Source organism: Carassius gibelio, chromosome B18 (genome assembly GCF_023724105.1).
Source record: "Carassius gibelio isolate Cgi1373 ecotype wild population from Czech Republic chromosome B18, carGib1.2-hapl.c, whole genome shotgun sequence".
NCBI lineage: Eukaryota > Metazoa > Chordata > Actinopteri > Cypriniformes > Cyprinidae > Carassius > Carassius gibelio.
In genome coordinates, this window is record NC_068413.1 from 22,896,095 (window position 1) to 22,915,102 (window position 19,008).

General features: G+C 37.6%; 2 protein-coding genes across 3 annotated transcripts; both read left to right on the forward strand.

Moving 5' to 3' along the window:
* The first annotated feature begins 3,033 nt into the window (after positions 1-3,033).
* Positions 3,034-7,341, forward strand: ccnp (cyclin P). Its single transcript, XM_052582346.1, has 9 exons — positions 3,034-3,199; positions 3,558-3,686; positions 3,845-3,920; positions 4,761-4,930; positions 5,015-5,113; positions 5,695-5,850; positions 5,917-6,075; positions 6,501-6,679; positions 6,838-7,341. Exons 1-9 carry the CDS (start codon positions 3,149-3,151, stop codon positions 7,013-7,015), a joined length of 1,197 nt encoding a protein of 398 aa, XP_052438306.1. The 5' UTR covers positions 3,034-3,148; the 3' UTR covers positions 7,016-7,341.
* A 177-nt stretch (positions 7,342-7,518) lies between these two features.
* Positions 7,519-16,766, forward strand: si:ch211-132b12.7 (uncharacterized protein LOC564531 homolog). 2 transcript variants are annotated; one of them, XM_052582344.1, is made up of 3 exons: positions 7,519-9,475; positions 13,342-13,502; positions 13,786-16,766. In XM_052582344.1, the coding sequence occupies exons 1-3, from the start codon at positions 9,283-9,285 to the stop codon at positions 14,977-14,979; spliced, it is 1,548 nt and encodes a 515-aa protein (XP_052438304.1). In that variant the 5' UTR covers positions 7,519-9,282; the 3' UTR covers positions 14,980-16,766. The 2 variants fall into 2 exon arrangements, with proteins under 2 accessions (XP_052438304.1, XP_052438305.1); XM_052582345.1 differs by lacking the exon at positions 7,519-9,475 and adding an exon at positions 10,003-10,137.
* Positions 16,767-19,008: the final 2,242 nt, after the last annotated feature.

The window sequence follows — 19,008 nt, forward strand, 5'->3', positions numbered from 1 at the left end:
CATGGCAAATATTGGCTCAATTTGTATTTCATGAGAGCTACACATTCCAAAAAAGTTGGGACAGGTATCAATAAGAGGAAAAGTTAAATGTACATATAAAGAACAGCTGGAAGAACAATTTGCAGAGTGGCAGATTCTCTTAGAAGCCAATATGGGCAGAGGATCACCAAATCCCTTAATTTTAATGTTAATTAATTCATTACAGTGTTCCTGTGGCTCAGTGGTAGAGCTTTGTATTTACAGCACTAAAGGTTGTGGGTTCAAATACCAGGAAGCACTTATTAGGTAAAAAATATTAGCCTGAATGCACTGTAGGTTTTTTTATTATTTTTTTTTATTTTTAATGTGAAATAAAAAGCTTTAGCAACATTATACACTATATCATTTAAAAGCTTAGAATCAGTATAATAGGCTAGTAAAATAGTTCAAAATTTTACTGTTTTTGCTGTAGCTACTTTATGATCAAATAAATGCAGGCTTGGTGAACAGAAAAGACTTAAAAAAACATTAACAAGCTTACTGTTCAAAAACTTTTGGCTGGTATTGTATAGGTATAGGCAACTTTATTTTTTCCCTCTAATTTCTAGCTTTGAATTGGCTTAGAAATCTGTAACTACTGGCCATTAACAAATAATAATGATTTGTTTATGATTTGTTTTAATCACATAAGGCGGCAGAATAGTTTCTATACTGTATTACATTCTATGTCAATTAGCAGTGCATTGTTCATATAATTTATTTATCACCTGCTGGAGATGACTTGAAAATCCATATATTGTCGCAATCGTACAATCTTCGTGTTTCCAAAAGTTTCAGTTTTTCTGTGAAAAAAGTTGTTTCATACAGCGATTGCTCACAGCCGTTAATATTTTAAAAACGGCTCTGCGATAGCTGAACGCTTTTGTCCATATTAGGAGTTTCCTGTAAGGACTTTGTGCGCGAGAGCGCCCTCTGGCTTCGAGTATGAGTGAAACACACACTGCAGGAGAGTTTAGCGCTCCCTGATGCACATCTCGCCTTCTGGGTCCTAATAAAATATCAGGTCATGCGCAGACTATCATTTCTCATTGAGTTTAAATCTATATTTATTCACACCAGCTCTTGAAAACCTTTATGCGAACCAACTGGACCGAAAACTGCGGGGGACGAATTTCGTGATATTAAATGTGGGGGGGACACGTCTGCGCCCCCCGCGTAATCTACGCCCCTGCACACAGGATGTATTTTCCAACATGACAATACCAGACCACATACATACTGCATCATGGCTTTGTAGAAGAAGGACCCGGGTACAGAAATGGCCAGCCTGCAGTCCAGATCTGTCACCCATAGAAACATTTGGCGCATCTTAAAGAGGAAGATGCAACAAAGAAGACCAAAGAAGACAGTTGAGCAACTAGAAGACTGTATTTTACAAGAATGGGACATTCCTATTCCTAAACTTGAGCAACTTGTCTCCTCAGTCCCCAGACGTTAGCAGACTGTTATAAAAAGAAGAGGGGATGCCACACAGGGGTAAACATGGCCTTGTCCCAAATTTTTTGAGATGCTGATACCATGAAATTTTAAATCAAATTATTTACACCTTAAAATTATACATTTTCTTAGTTTAAACAATTGATCTGTCATCTATTTTGTATTCTGAATAAAATATTGAAATTTGAAAATTCCACATCATTGCATTCTGTTTTTAGTCACAATTTGTACAGTGTCCAACTTTTTTGGAATCGGGTTTGTAGTATAGCTATCATGGGTCATTCTACAGAATTGGTGCAAACTGCTGTCCCACAACTAAAAAAAAAAAACAAAAACAAAAAAAACAAATTTAAGTAATCAAATCCTAGATGTTTATTAAGATCCTTCTGTTATCTATTGAAACCCATAATAATATTTTACTATATGTATATATTTTTTAAGTATCGTTTAAATTATTTTTAAAATACAATTTTACATGTTTTCTTTGTATATTATGAAACTTTATTTAAAAAATGTATTGCATTTTTCATGTCACTGCTGTATGTTTTAGTTCATTGGCTGAGACTGATTTTAACTGCACCCCTAAATTTATGATCAAGAAACCCCTCTCTCATAGTTACAAGTAGCCTAGATAGGTCACATCTTTTTGAGGTAAATTGTTTTGAAATGTCTGAACATCTGTGTAACATTGTTTCAGGGAACACATAATCCTCATATTTGGAGGAAGTAAACTACATTTTAGTACAGTTGTGCATTTTTCTTTTTTTGTATTTTAGTATGTCTTAGTGTGTTTTAGTATGCAAGTTAAATTCTGTAAAATTCGCTACCAGTCACTACCAAAACATGGGATGTTTTGTCAAAAAATTAAGTATAATGAATTATTCACAAATAAGATGTTATGATAGTTTTTGGTTTGCTATTCAAACCAATGATAATCAGTATGATCAACTTTTTGCCTTTTACAAAGACAATTAGACTCGAAATGCAACAAATCTCGTAAAGTACACTTGAAATATGGTTAAAAATGTAATTTTTATTGATTGACCTTAAAAAAATTAATAATCTAATTAAATTATTATTACTGTGTTTCAGTAGTGACAAGTTTATGCAGAGGACAAATATTCCAAAACTTTATGAAAATACAATATTAGAATTAACTGCACAATTAGAAATATGTATCTTGCATATTATAAAATTAACATTTACATTTTTAGGAAAAAAAGACTTTCCAATTCTGTAATGGCCCATATAGTTTAGATAAATTAACACTTTTAAGCTCAATAATAATGACTCCTAGCAGGGATAAGTAGCTATCTTCAATCTAATTGTAATTGTAAATTGTAAGTCAGTAATTTTTATTTATTTGTATATTTTATATGTAAACGACAGAATTATATTATCTTTTTTACTGAACTAATTTATCTTAATCATTTGGGAAAAAGACATACTCTTATCAAATATTTGATTAATGTCTGTTCAACTCTAAAACAACCCAAACACACAGAACCTCCAGTGACTTGACAAAAGCAAACTTGCGTCACATGGGCGGGGCTTAGTGAAGGGACAATTAGTACGCTTTATTAGTGCCACTGGTGTTAATTAGCTGATGGTACATGCCAGTGTACAGCTGCAGATTCAGCGTGTGCAGGTAGCTGCAGTGTCCAGGTGAATCATGGCTCGAACTGGGTTTTGTGATTCCAGGCAACTGTTGGACCTCCATATGGTGAGAGTGCTTGTAAAATCTCCACTTTAGTTCTTAGACCCGATGTGTAGATTGAATAATGACCAAAATGTTACCAACAGGAGATTTTGCAAGTTCACCAGTATCTGCTACATTATTATGGATAACTGATCACATACTCAACGTATATTTAGTCGTGAAATCAGTCTGAATACTGACCTGGAAGGCAAGCTCTCATGGTTTACTTCAGTACTGCCTTAGAATGGCAGCTTTTATTTTGTGTAAACATTTGCTACCACAACCAAGAATGACCCAGGTCTTCTACATGCATTGAAAACTGAAGTGCTAATGCCTTACAAGCTTATTTTGAATAAATGAAACCTTTTTGTGCTTTTGAAAGACTGACGACAGACCAGTGCCCCTGCGGACGTGGGCGAACTCCTGTGTTCTGAGGGAGCGCAGGGTGTTTGCTGAAGGAGAGGAGGTGGCACCCGGGCAACACTACAAACCTGCACAGGAGAGTCGATGGGTAACTAACAGCTGCTCTTGTGTCATTATGTGCCAAGGTGTGGCTTTGCTACCATTTGTAACCTTCTCTGAGTGTAATGGATAGAAAATCAGCCCATTAGACCGGTAGATCTTCAAATGATGTGCCATCACAGGGTAGCATTTCTGTTTTTCCTCAAGGTCCGAAGAATTCCCATATCCGCAGAGGATGGGATCATAATGGACTACGCTCCACAGCATGAGTCCGGACCCTCAGGTAACCCGAGATGGCACTGCTCGAGTAGTCCATGATTTGGTACATCATTCTCAATTTAGTACATTTAAGCCTAGTTACCATTGTAGTATTGTAACCGTAATCTCATTTAATCCAATGATGACTATCATCAGGCTAGATATTATTTTGGTGAATGCAAATCCAGTGACCGCATGCTGCGTTACTATATTTATTTGTGCTTTCAACTAGATGTGTGTTCTGATTAAAAATGTGTGTTTACCTTCTGTAAAACACTATGCCATGGTGTTACTGTGGTAGCTGCTTACTAGCCAGAGAACAGATCCACCGAAGAGCCGTTATAACAGAGTGCTGTAAAACCCAAAAGAATAATTCGCCATGGATTCCCTTTTCAACTTTCATGGGTTTTTTATTTTTAATTGCAAAGCCCACATGAAAGTCTCAAGGGAACCAATGGTAATTTAGTCTTCTGGGTTTATCAGTGCACCAGCAATCTATATTCTGTACCCTAAATCTAACTTAATTGATTTTTTTGATTAACTTTATTTATTGATTTTTTTTTTTTTTTTTTTTTTTTTTTTTTTTTTTTTATTCATTTAATTTTTTTGATGCATAATTCATATGTTGCACAAACAATGTTCCCTAAAGTTTAATTTCTACACTGCATGAAGAAATTTGAACCATCTGGCAGGTACATTATCTGAAACGACATGCAATGTAAAGCCTAATAATATAAATTCAATATGGAAAACTCCCATCACATTAACCTCATTGAGTTTTAAATGAACTGCTTTAACACTAAAATCCAGAAAACATGTTTATAGTTCTTCAGTAACATTTATTTTTCTTGTGCAACAATGCTAGATGTCTACGAAGAGGAGGCTTTGCTGAAGTATCTGAACAGGTTGCCAGGTCCACCTAGTCTGCGAGAACTGATGCCCGAGCTTCTGCGCAGAGAAGTGGAAGTAGCCATCAGTAAGCTGGGGCTCCTCTATGACAAGACCTATGCATGGGACATCTTTTCAGACATGATGGTAAGGATGACATGCAAAGTACTTTTTTGCAAAGTCGATTTTTGGTCGTCATTGTGGTCGTGTGTTGGTTTCCTCTGCTTGCAGAGAAGTCAGCTACTATGCACTCTCCCAAACGCTGACCTGCCCAAGCATTTCAGTGACACTACGAGAGCCATCTTGGTGGACTGGATAATTCAAGTCCATGTAAGTGCAATATTCAGATTTGTTTTGCATTTCTGATCGTGAGTGGCTATGACTGAAGAGGAGCTGGCAAAGTTATCCCAAGAACGTCAAAAGTTTGGCATTTTTGTGTGCGTGTACATTTTAGGTTTTTGCTTACAATGGCTGTATTAGTATTTAATAAGCCAATATTGTGACTTAATATTTAAAATAAGTATTTGGTTTTAATGTAACTTTTAATTTGTCCTTGCAGAATAAGGATTAAAGTCCTTTTGTGTTTCATGGTTTCCAGAAATATTAAGCAGCACTTTTTTTTTTTTTTTTTTTTTGTTCAACATTGAATAAGAAATGTTTCTTAAACAACAGTTCTTAAATGATTTATGAAAGATGGGACACTGAAGACTGGAGTAATGGCTGTTGAAATGTATAGTAAAATAAAAACTTAAAATTAAATCCATTTCACGATATTGTTCAGTGTTTTTAATCTCATGCAGCCTTTGTTTTTAAATCTTAACAGTCCTTAATATTAAGCTAAATATGTAATTGTTTGAATAAGGTGTTCTCACAGTCTCTGATTTTGTAAAGGATGCTTGTTTTCACCGCAGGAAGTGTTCCAGTTCTCGGAGGAAACGTTGTATCTGGCAGTTCACCTGATGAATCGAGCGCTAAGGCTCATCAAAGTGTCCATCTCTGGCCTGCAGCTTCTGGGTGTGGTTTGCCTTTTTCTGGCTGCTAAAAAAGAGGAATGTCTGTTACCAGAGGTACTTGAGTATTTAAACGAATGTTTAATGGAGAGTTGACACCGTTAACATGGTAATGTTTGTCAGGTGTCGGAGCTCTGCTATCTGATGGAAAACACCTACAGTAAGAAACAACTGCTGCGGATGGAGAGGAGGGTTTTAACTGGGCTCAAGTTTGATCTCTATCACTGTCCTCCTCTTCATTTTCTTCTCATCTCTGCTTCCATTGCACGCTGCAGTGACAAGGTCTGTTAGCTTCCCTTGTGTAAAGTACACTTTAGCGTACTGTTATTACAGATGTTTCAAAATGTATTTAATTGTGAATGTAATGCTATCTGCTTTTATGTGTATGTATATTATTTATATATATATATATATGTGTGTGTGTGTGTGTGTGTGTGTGTGTGTGTGTGTGTGTTTTTTTTTTTTTTTTTTTTTGGGTACTATCGTTCTTCAAAATATCGTCTTGTGTAATACAGAAGGATGTTGTTCATGCATGTTTAGTCTCCCCATTGTTCAAAACCAAACTGTTAATTTTTGGGTGAACTGTCCCTTTAAGCTGCTTTTTAAGTACTTAGAAGATTATAGAAGTACACCTTTTAAAACAAAGGAAATGCCTGTTTATGCTTTCCATTTGTATTAAAATATGGTCTTCAAACGTGTCTGTTCAGGTGGTCTGGATGGCACGATACCTGTTGGAGCTCTCTCTGTTGGAGGGGCATTGTGTGGTGTATCTGCCTTCCCAGCTGGCAGGTGCTGCCCTCCGCCTGGCCCGCAGTATCCTGCAGGAAGCTCCCTCTCCTGATGGAGAGATGGCCTGGTGCATTGCCTCCAGTATCCACATAGGAAGGTCAGGACCAGAAGCTCTTCAGTACTGCTCTCAAGAACCGTTACAGACTGATTTCTTTAGAATTGAGGATTAAGATTTTCCTTTATATTCTGTTGAAACGGATTTGAAATATAGCTCCATCTTTACTCTTGTATTTCCTCCCACTATCTCTGATGCAGTGAAGCAGCTCTCCTCAGTATAATGCAGATCATGGCCACTGCAGCAGCGAGAGCACATGCTCGTGAGACCCGTGCCACTTTCATCAAGTTCTCCACTATACAAACTCTTCATGTCAGCATGCACCCTGCCCTGAAAGCTGCCCCTGGCCTACTGGGCCTGTCGTGCCCTCAGACGTGATGCTCTCTCAACACCAGAGAGGACGCCAAATGAGGTTGCATTACTCTGCTACTCTAGGAAGGGGAAGAAACACTGAATATGGCCAGTCGGGAGGACTCTGTTGCACTGGAAATCAATGAACATCAGAGCTGGAGAGGTGGTTACTCTATTTGAACTGAATTGTTTTCTGTAACTTTTTATAGTAGTCTTAAGTCAATGAATGTAAAAAAAGAAAAGCTTGTATTTATGTCTTTTGTAACTTTTAAGTGTTTATCAATGCTTCGTTGAAGAAAAATTAAATAATGGAATCTTGTATCCTATGGAATTAAAGCAATTTGTAACCTGTACTATTTTTAAGTGCTTTTGAATGTGATTTTCCCAAGTTTAAGATTATCTTTGCCCATTTGTACTGATAGGTTATCTGTTTGACTGGATATCGCAAGATCTGTCGTTATTTGCACGTAAATGTTGTCTGTGCAGGTGGTAAAGCAAGTTATTTGTGGTGTCAACAGGAGGAAGTAGAGACTGAGCTCTGCTGTTGTTGTAGTATTACATAACGGTCAGGGAAGGGAGGGCTCAGAGCTCCATGTGTGTGAGTGTGTGTTTAAGTTTGTCTGAATAAATAACCTTCCTCCTGGCAGGACAATTCATGCCACAGACCTACCGAGAACTAGTATATGAAACACAATGAAAAACAGTAAAGCAAAACAAAGTGCTTAAATCACTGTAAAATATGTGGCGTATTGCTTATATAAAACGGATTGAATAGCATTTCCTATAGCCAATAGCCAATTGCAAATTGCCAATTTTACATAATGATTTCAATATTTGTTCCAAAAAGGTTTTTGTTTAATGAAAATTTTGCCTTATTAAATGATCTATTATTTATAAGCCTTTTTTTCTGGTGCCTGAAATGGAGGACTTTTGGTCAATATTTTGATGACTGTTTTTGTGCTGGTAGTGCTGGCACCTTGTCTGGTTTAGGAATGTCATGGATAAATACTGATGACAATAAAGCCGCCAGTAGGTGATAGCAAGTCCATGTTTTAAGAAATGATATAGAATCCAACGATTTGTTCAAAACGGCTGATTCAGATAGAAGCTAAGCAAATGAGTCCATCTGAATGGACTGTGGAGTCACTTGTTCACCTGATTCATTCAAAATGAGATCCATTCAAGGAACGAAACACTGTGTTGTTATGCACTGGTGTATAAAATTAATAGCACACTTGTGCTTGTGCAGAAATATTTGAAGATACGCAGAAAAGTACATTGCTTGTGAAACAAATATAAAAACATAAAAACTCAAACATGGGTTTCTTTTTCTTTCATTGCTTGAATTATTAACTAACTGTATTCTAACAGGCGTCATCACGCAATTAATGCTTTTGGACTTTCAAGACGTGTTTTTGAGATTCCAAAAAGAGTTTTGTTTGTTTTTTGCAAAGTCGGTGACTCGATAATGTCAGCTTTACTATCGCCTCTCAATCTGTCTCACATACAGAGCAGGAACACTATGTCGGGGAATTTCTTTACATTATAATAAAGGAAAAAGCATACATTTTCTGTTGTTTTCTTTTTAAAGAACTTCAAAAGTTGGACTTTCGCTTAGGAGCAGCTTGTTTCAGTACAGAATTCTGATTGGCCAACCACCGCTATCTAGTTTGTGAATTATCATAAGTAATTTAGAGATTTCATTTGCATGGTAAGTTTTAAATAATACACATAATATTCTAAAGCGGATGGTTAGGGGGATGGAGGTTTGATCAAGGGGATGGTTTTTGTCAATTTATTTGAACCAGGGGGATGCCACCCCCCGCATCCCCCTCAATTCGAGGCCCGGTAGTAATAGAGTAATACTGTAGTTGCTTTTAATAATGAGAATGAGAATGAACAACAAATAAATTCCTTTAATAAGTATCTATACTTATTTATGTATTTATTTTTGTCATAACTATGCCATGATGGCAAAAATATAAATAAATACAAATAAAATAGGGTTATAAAATAGAGTGGAATGGATTTCGACAAGAGATCACATAGCAAACGTTCCAGAATTGTTCCAAAACATCTCTCCATTAGAAAAACATGCGATGTTCACCCTTTGTTGACATATAAATGAAGCATTGTGCAATTAAACTTTTCAGTTTATCAGTGCTACTGATCAAACATGTTTGTATGTAAGGACCTTGAGAACTAACTCCACGTCCCATGTCAGAAATAGATAAATATATTCTGCATGAGGCCACTGTCTGCCCAGCTCTATCTCTCTGCTTTCAGGGCCTGGGATGCCCAAGGAACCAAGAGGAGATGCCCAAGGCTGTGAAGGGGAGAGGGAACACACCTCCCGTCCAGCAAGTAAAAACGCTAAAGACAAAAACAACAGCGCTGCTCTTTTGGCCTCTAGAGCAAGAGCACACGCTGAACAGGAAACAAATGGACGTGACTCCCGCTGCTCTGAGAAAGACTCTGGTTACTCGGGTGAGTATTGATTGACAGCACTACTGTTATATTCACTCCCGAAGAGACTCGGTCAGTTCACACTATTTTTTTTTTTTACTCTTATCACAAAAAATACAGTTTGCTCAAAATTGAATTAAGAACAACAATTGTCTCAACATATAATATATATATTGTACAAAACCACAAAGCAATCCCTCCCCAGGTTTCTGCGAATGTCTCAACTTCTGATTTTCCGTACCACTCAGTTTAGTATATGCGTTGTCACTAAAATCAATCTCACCTGGTAGTCGAAAGATCTGGCAATTGGAATGACTCCTGTAGTGAATTCTCTGTGAAGAAAATCCAAAAAGCAAAAAGTAAAATTCTACATCAGTGGTGAGAGTAATCCAGTAGGGTCCAGGTGTAATTCTTTTTCCGTGTTCCGCTCCATTTTGCACACAGCCAGGTCCTCAAAGCTTTCAAAGTATACTGAAGCACAGATGGATGAGTTCGACACGTATGTATTACCACCTACTGGACTCGTTCGGTCTCAACATTCATCTCATGGCTGTGCTGTTGTTCGCAGACACATAAGGCCGAAGTATACTTCGGCCGTCTGTGTTCCAGGACGGTCCTTGCACTGTCTGTGTGACATAATTTTGGATGATGTCAGGATGTCACGCTCATGTCGTTCCAAACCCGTAAGACCTTTATTCATCTTCAGAACACAAATTGAGATATTTTTTATGAAATCCGAGAGCCTTCTAAACCTGCATATACAGCAATGCAAATGACACGTTCAAGGCCCAGAAAGGTAGTAAGGGACATTGCTAAAGAAGTCCATGTGACTAGAGCCCAACCGATATGGGTTTTTGGGCGCTGATGCCGATACTGATATTAGGGAGTAAGAAAAGTCCAATATCAATAAAACCTTTTGGTTTATGATATGAAGAGTTTATTGCAAAAACCGATAAACATCACTTTAAAAAAATTGCCATGCTAAATTCTCCACATATAGCACGATCTGAAACCTAAACACATTTTGTCAAAAAAGACAGTATTGTCCAATTTCAAGGCAGCTTACAGGTTTAGTTCCCCCAAAAATGAAAATTAGCTTGTGTTTTACTCGCCCTCGAAGTACCTTAGGTGTATATGACATTCTTCTTTAAGAGGAATCTAGTCAGAGTTATATAAAAATGATCCTGCTATTCCAAGCTATATCGTTGTTGTCAGCGGTTGTTGCAGTTTAACAGTCCACATCTCGTCAAATAAAGCTTGCGCATTCATAATAAAAAGTGCCTCCAATAAATAAAGGCCCCTGTAGCGAATACATTTGCGTTAGGCAAAACTTAACTCAGAACATGAAACTCTCAACGGAGAAGAAACTAAAGTAAAAGAATAGAAGTAACATTTGACAGGACTAGGTGGTGTTTCTTCTCATCGTGGCTAAGTAGCAGCAGCCATGCAGGCCGAAGCACGCTGGAACCACTCTCAAAGAACGCCAAAAAGTAATGGCAAACATGGCTGAAAGTGAATACTAAAAGCCAAAAGCTAAATTTGTAAAAGCATGGCTACATGTCATGACCAAAATCTAAAGAACCAAAAGGCCAAAAGCAGGCATGACTAAAAAGCAAAATTGGATGGTGTCCTGAGTATTTAAACCGGGCTGTGGGACACCTCCCAAATGGTGTCTTAACCAATTAGCTATTGTCTTTGTTCAGGGCATTGTTTATTCCTCCTTCCCATCCATAAATCAAATGTTATCTTATCAATCACGTTGTCTGAATTTTACCACTCTTACAGAGTATAATTTTGGACATGATTCCTATAACAAGAATATGATACATTTGACAAAGACTTGATTGGCAGAAACGTTTCAAGCAAGAAGATTCAAACACACACATACTAAACATGAATACAAACCCTTAAGCTATTCGATATTAGTTATTAAAAAGACATACACAATAAGTGATTAGAAACATGATAGTCAGATGTGTGGGTTACATGATATGGTATGATATGGAAGCAATGACCTGCTATTCGTTTATAAGTGTTTTTGAGTTCATTTTGGTGCATCTAAATCTGTAAAAGACCGTTTCTGTGCCATTCTTTGAACATGTTCTGTGGAGACCAGAGGTTAAAAGGTCTCCTAAAGGAATTTCAGTCTGTTTCTTTTCTTCTAGGTGGGGGAAAGTCAATCCAAAGAGCTTGTGATCATGATTACTATCATAGATTTGCATGTGAAGGTCATGCTGTGCATCTCTTTGACCATTAATCTTGATTACTTGCCCCAAATTTTCCAATTCTCCTTTCTGAATTGGAATTGTCAATAATTGTTCTGTTGTTCTAATGTTGAAAGCTGCTCAAAGCTGCTAGTTGGTCAACTTGCTTCAGACTCGTGACGCTAGGATTTGATTTACAACATCCTGTGTCTTGAGTCTTTCTGTGGAAGTCAGCTCCTCATGTTTCAACCGTGCTCCCGATCGAATCTTATATTATCTGGTTCGCTCTGAAACCCTACAGCCGGCGCTGCTTCAGTGTATGACAGTCAGCAGAAGTGAGAGAATAGTGCCTTTATTCATCCTCCAGAGCCGTCTGTGGCACATTTTATTATGACTGCGCAAGCTTTATTTGACGAGATGTGGACTGTTCAACTGCAACACCTGCTGACTACAACGATATAGCTTGGAATAGCAGGATAATTTTTTTACATAATTTCGACTGGATTCATCTTAAAGAAGAAAGTCATATACACCTACGGTGCTTCGAGGATGAGTAAAACACAAGCTAATTTTCATTTTTGGGTGAACTAACCCTTTAAGTTCAAGTTTTACTGTAGAAGTCGACAAAGGGCACTTGTTGTTTTTGAACAGAAGCTGATAAGAATCTTGCAAAAGCAGCACTTTACAATGGTGAGGTAAAAGCTGTTCCCTGTATTGCGTAATCACAACCATACAGTCTATGATCACAACAACAACGTTTTCAGGCGTCTACATGTTCAGTTGAGGAGATTACAAAGATAAAATGAGTGTTTTTGTTTAACTCTAAACATGAAATATGGGGTTATCTGCTTTTGTTATAAAATACAATTTTAATATATACAAAAATTATAATTTCAATTAACTTTATTTATGTAAGTTTCCTGTAAGCATATTTGTTTAAGTTATTATTACTTATCAAAACAACCCAACTGCAGTGACTGATACTGGGATGCACAAAAAAAAACAAAAAAACAAAAACTTGAATTCTGATTTCTTTTATCTGTTTTTGCTAATTAACTCTTCATATATCGGCAGGTATTCTGTATTTTTATATTATATTACTCTCCGTTCATGTGTCAACAGTTTTGACTGGTATTGTGTATATATAATACAGTATATACATAAACAGAACAAACCCATTTTAATAATAATAAAAAAAAATATTTTCTGTAAAATAGAATTTCTGGTAAGACAAGTCAAAAAAATAACATGAGAATTTGTATTTTATTTGTATTCTTTTTGCAGTTTAATATGCACAGACACTAGTCTTATATTGTGATTTGATTTAAGTGTAGGGACCTGCTTTTTATTTATTCGTCAAAAATATGAGAAATTCATTGTGTTATACAGTAAATTCTGTTTTTTGACTAAATTCCATCGTGCATTGTGGAAATCATAGGGCTCTGTTAATGTATCAAATGAATATGATATGATATGATAAGAGTAAAAGACGGGGACATTGTGTATTTACTTTATAGCATTGAGTCTCACTAACTAGATGACAATGTAGCATTTAAATCACCATTCAACCTCTTGCTTTTGTATTTCTCTTTCTTTGTTTCCCATCCTTCCTCTTGCTTTTTCCCTTTTTTTTCTCTTCCATCCAATGCCCTTTCTCCTCCTACTGCTCTTTTTTTTTCTCAGACACTGGCTCAGACTCCTTGCAGACTTATGCAGATGACCAGCAGAGCAGTGTGAATGAGCCTCAGGTCCACAAGGGTCCCCTGCAGGGAAGCAACATACTGGTGTCCGGGACGAATGAACTCACCCCTATATTCATAATTAAGAATGTGGTGTTGAAGCAGGTGAGTCAAGGCAGCCCATTTTATTTTAAACCAAATCTGAAGATAAAATGAATTAGGCATAAGTATAAAAAAGGTATAAAGGTAAGAGGAGTACGAAGGTTCTAAGTGCTAGTGATGAACAGAGTGGAAGTGCGTCAAATAGAAAAGAACAACATCGTATAAAATAAGACATTGCTGTGAAATGTGCTACAAAAGACACCTTATTTACTTGTGATTTCTTGTTGTCAAACTTCTCTGTACAAGAAGGAATTCTTTCTCTTCTCCTCTTTTTCTTTTTCCCAAGCCTGGGCAGTCTGGTCAGGACCACATCATTCCTTCATCTCTGTCATGGGATGGAGGTGCTACAAGCAGTCAGGCTCCCACCCACGTCCTCTTGCTGCAACAGCCTGGCGTTAATCACAGCACCCCATTGCACATCCTCAAACCCCAGCCACAGAGATCTGAAAGCAAGGGTTTAAAGAAGAGCAAAAACACTTACCTCCCCATCCTAAACTCCTACCCTCGGATTGCACCTCACCCATGTAAGAAAACCCCAGAGAAACCCACGGCCAGTAGAGGAAGTAACACAGAGGAGCACAGCCTGAGTAAGAGAGTATGCACAGAGGAGAAGAGAGATGAGGTTTCCACAAGCACACAAGCGCCCAAGCAACATCTGCACAAAAAGCCAGAGAACAACTTGCTGTTGCAATCTCATTCCCTCCCTCTGTCTGCAGGCTGTGAGACACTTTCTGCCTCTCATCAGCACCAGAGCCCATGCCGCCCATCTAGTCCCTCTGCCTCTCTCAACGTGAGCTCTCCATCCATCTCAAGCACTCAGACTCTTTCCCCACCCTCTTCCAATGACCTCATCCAGGGCAGAAAAGAGCCCCATAAGCATTGCCCAGAACCAAATACCGGCTCTGGCAAACGGTCATACAACCTCAGAGGGACAGCACGTCAGCGTCGCTTCCTCAACACAGTGGAGATTCTGAGTCAGCTGGGACTTCTGGACATCACCTTAAGGACGCAGGATCTGCTGCGGCAAAATGCGGCTACCGAACGAGACATAGCCCAGCTCCGCCAACAAGCCCATCTGCTTTTCCAGGCCGCCCAAGCAGGTGCTGATGCTCCGGCTGCCTGGGAGAAGCTCCAACAAGTCATGGCTGAGTCTGGGCACTATCCCAGCCTCAAGTGTCTACCTACAGACAGCAGCAATGGAGGGTCTCCATCAAAAGTACAAGTCGAGGCAGCCACCAGCACCAAACCTGATACTCCTGTGGTGTACAGATATGGACTTAATGGCACTGAGGAGGTGGCGCCCCCATCTCCTCTTCTAGCTCCAAATCCGGATGCAGAATGGCAGTCAACAGGTCAATACCATTTTGTCAGTTATAACACCACCACTTCTGAGCAAATCAGAGTCTATAGAGGAACCGTGAGTCCACCAGATGATCCAATAATGCCTCCAGATAGCTCTACACATGGAAACCTGCTTTAGACTGCACCCAGAAACCGGTTGAGCACTGGGACTTTAAAGCAGAGAAACAGCAGGGGAGACTTCAAGATAGTATCTCAAACATGATTTCAGAGATGTTATCATTTCCCCAATATTCTCCATGGTAACTCAGGGCTGTGCTCAAAGACACCGTCTTGGCTGCACAGCGTGCCATCTTCCTGTCTGTCACATTTCTACTTATCTGCATCAGCATTCACTCAAAGTGTCTGATGAGAGCTATGCGGAATTTACTGCTCATGCTACAGACTACCACTCATGTATCTGCATCAGCCATCCTGCCCCGTAATGGAATCAAGAAGCAACTTCAGGTTTTCAGTGGCCATTTGCAAATGTTTTTGATAGCAGCACTTCATGTAAAGTCGATCACAGAGTAATCAAAAATGACAGCCTGTTCCTACTTTGCTGATTTATATTAAAGACTAGTTTAATCATTAGCAGTTGTTGTCACAGCATGTAGCATTTCTGAAGAACATGACTGGGAATGGTCATTTGCAACAATGTGGTAATAATTAGTGATGAGTTTCCCTCCGTGAGGCCTTGTCGCTTAAAGTGAAGAAGGATGGTGCTCGAAGGTCTCGAAAAAGTCCACACATGCAAAGACTCGGTGTAAGAATTATCCCCAGAGTGATCTTGCTAGAGACCATGGCTCTTTTGTTCTTCTATCCAGTGCGCACTTCATTAATCTCATTGCATTGATCTGTTTGCTTTATGTCTTCGTCTTTGACCGTGGACCAAAACACCCATTACTCAAGCCTTTTGAATTGGGTTCACTGAGATGAAGGGTCAAATTTGAGTGTTAATAAGAGCTGTATTTTCCATTCATTTGATCACAGATCATGACGTCTTTTTGAGCTTTCTTTTGTTAATAGTGTTTTGTGCCAGCCTTAATGTATTCTGCAGCATCTTTATATTTCTTCCCTGATTCTCTACTAAAGCACCAAGCTTTTTGGCACATTTTTTGATACTCTTGACATGACACTAATATATTATTTGTTGTTGTTGTGGTATATTTCCTTTTATTTACTTACTGAGTATTTTTGAGTAACAGAAGCTGTGTATGAATTGGTTTGTGTCTAAAGAAACCGTCAGGCCCACAGAGATTTTACAGCATTGTGCTGTCACTCACAAAATTGTGCAAATCATCATTGCATATTTGTTTATGATAGTTTGGATAAATGAATTAGATTTTCAGCGTTAAGTACTTCATAGGTTAACACGTTTTATGTTTCAGTAGAGCAGACTTTTAGATATTTAGAAAGGTCTGCAGATTCCACTTGGGCAAGACTGTTTAATAACCTCAAGAGTTCTTCTTTGTGACTGATTTTTTATTCCTCATTAGCTCTTTAATTTTCTTTTTTATAGATATTGTTGGTGTGTTTGTACAAATAAATAAGTCCAAATAAATGGCAGTACAGGACGGAGGTTCTGAGCTGTGTGTGTGTGTGTGTGTTTGATGGCCTGGTGAAGCGAATAATGAGTTTGTGTTTGAAATGAAATGAATGGCATGCTATGACATGATCGATATTTAATCAATATCTGCCCGTGTAGCAGCACAAGAAAAAACAGTATGTTATGCAATTCTAATACATTTTAAGAATTTTTTGTGTAAGCTATATTCTGACATAAGTGGCATCAAAAAGAAGATGAAAGTGTGTGTGTATGATATTTTCAGTGTTTCCGCGCAGAATGTTTGATGAAGACAGAATCATTGCAAACGTTACTCTATTAAACTACATGCAGATGCAAATAAAAAAGCTTAATTAAAAGGCCTTTGGTTTGTTTGTACATACATTTAATGCCACATTTGTTGAAAATGAATACATTTGGTCCTGCTGTGCTCCTGCTTGGTCCTTTTCAGAGCTGTGATGGAGTTTTCAGGGTCACATGACTTTCCCCCCCCTACCTGAAGAGCTTAACAGTTTTTGTGGTCTTAGACACATTTGCATGAAAAACTTACATTAATTGTCTAAAGCTGTCTTATCTGCACTAACAGTTACTTAACATGATGAATTCTAGACTTTTTGCAAGGACCTGTGACTTGAAAAATCATCACTATGGAAAGAGAATGGCAAAATACTTGAAAAAGACAAACAGCTCGTCTTGTACAGCTTCTCCTCAACTGCAGCTCTTCACATCTCTTTTTCATCAAACACACTTTGAAGTGTTTGGAACTGAAATCCTGTGAACTGTTTCCAAGGCAACCCTCAGAATATAACAACAGGCAGATTTAGTTATAAAGCTTTATTTATTTGGCTTCATTTACTTAAGCGTGCACTTTCAAATATCTTAATGTATAGTGCATCAACCATACCCTGGTCTCCCCATATTATAAGAAAACCCATTCAACCTGCAGTATAATTTTACATGCATTTTATGGATGCTTTGTGTTTTCCCCCATATTAAATTCTTTCCAGACATACACTTACAGCATAACTAATTTTTAAACAGCATGACTGCTAAATTAATAACACCTTTGCAAGGCACTGGATGTCACTTTATACTGTAAAAAATATAAATATACAATGGTATGTTGGAGATCCTTGATTTGCAGTTAGACCACCCCATTATTGCATGATTCAACCGTAGCATATTTGTTAGCTAAACATTAAACCATTCGATCATCCAAAATTGAAATGGTCATCATTACTCATGTTGTGCAAAATCTGCATGAGAAGCAACTAAAAATAAGATATTTTGAAGAATGTTGGTTATCAGGCAGTTGACTTCCATAGAAGGAGAAAAATACTTTGGAAGGCAATGGCTAGTTTCACCCGTTTGGTTACCAGCATTCTTCAAAATATACATACTGTACTCACCCTCATGTCTGGAACAACATGACACAATTTTCAATTTTGGGTGAATTCTGTGAACTTACTTAAACGTACAGTATGGGCTTTTTGGCCACCAGGGGTCACTCAATCAAAATAATAACATAAGACGTACTTTGATGCCAATTAGTATTTTGACAATCACTTCTTTTCGAACGGAGAGATAAATGAATTATGAGACCCCTATCAAATCAATATTCCGTCTAGCTAGTAGTAATATATGTTAAAAAAACACGGTCGCCTTTAGATAGTGAACTGCATTTGAAGCTACTTTATCCAGCTAGATATAGAACAAATGTAGATTTACATTATACTATACATGAGAGCTAGTCCATCTGCGTTTTATACAAGACATCATCGTTTCACAAAATATACGGATAGATACAGTTAGCTGAATGAATGCATACCTGTTTATCAGAATGCAAGCGAGTTCGGCATCTCTCTGTAGTTTCAGCTCGTCACAAAACTCTATCTTGGAAATGCAACTCCAATATTTACCCGTGTCTTGTTTCTTATCTTTCCCAAAACCTTCTCGGGTCATTTATTTCACCCGTATGTTTGCGCTTCACAGAACGTGCAGGCAAAGCATAATCACGATCCATAACTAAGTTATTGATTGAGGTATAAATATACGAATATAAACAATATAAATATAAAATATAATAGTCTCGATCAAGGCTAGCTACTACTTTTTCTTCTTCATCTCGTCTTTGCTTCTGTTCACCTTTGTATTTGGAGGTTCCGCAGGAAGTTAGATAAACTAGAGGGGTCAAAGTTTATATGACGCCATAGACGGGCGACAAAACGGAAATAAAGAAATGTGCTGTGTCTTCTAATTAAACTGTTTTTCGTGGAAACTGTCGGGATAATGTAAGTACACAACTAAAAAATATATATAACATAGATATAGTGATTTCTGCTATTTTTAAAGCAGAAAAATTACATATTGCGCCTTTAAGCATGGTATAACAAAATTGGATTTAAGATTAGTAAAGTTATGCCAAATTTCTACATAGTTATTGAAAGTAGTTTTACCTTTATGAAATTTGACTGTTCTTGATATAGGTTAGTCCATGAACTTTTAATTTAATTCAGTTTTATCATTTTAATACATTTACAGAAATTTCTAAAATTAAATTTTTACTTGTCATCATGAGTTAGGAGTGTAGATTAATGAGAGAAA

Bases quoted from the DNA above. Each gene is read 5' to 3' on its own strand.
- ccnp (XM_052582346.1), top strand. From the start codon at position 3,149: ATGGCTCGAACTGGGTTTTGTGATTCCAGGCAACTGTTGGACCTCCAT. The intron at 3,200-3,557 runs GTGAGAGTGCTT...TGCTTTTGAAAG, and splicing joins AACTGTTGGACCTCCATATG to ACTGACGACAGACCAGTGCC. The intron at 6,076-6,500 runs GTCTGTTAGCTT...GTGTCTGTTCAG, and splicing joins TTGCACGCTGCAGTGACAAG to GTGGTCTGGATGGCACGATA.
- si:ch211-132b12.7 (XM_052582344.1), top strand. From the start codon at position 9,283: ATGCCCAAGGAACCAAGAGGAGATGCCCAAGGCTGTGAAGGGGAGAGG. The intron at 9,476-13,341 runs GTGAGTATTGAT...TTTTTTTCTCAG, and splicing joins GAAAGACTCTGGTTACTCGG to ACACTGGCTCAGACTCCTTG. The intron at 13,503-13,785 runs GTGAGTCAAGGC...CTTTTTCCCAAG, and splicing joins AGAATGTGGTGTTGAAGCAG to CCTGGGCAGTCTGGTCAGGA.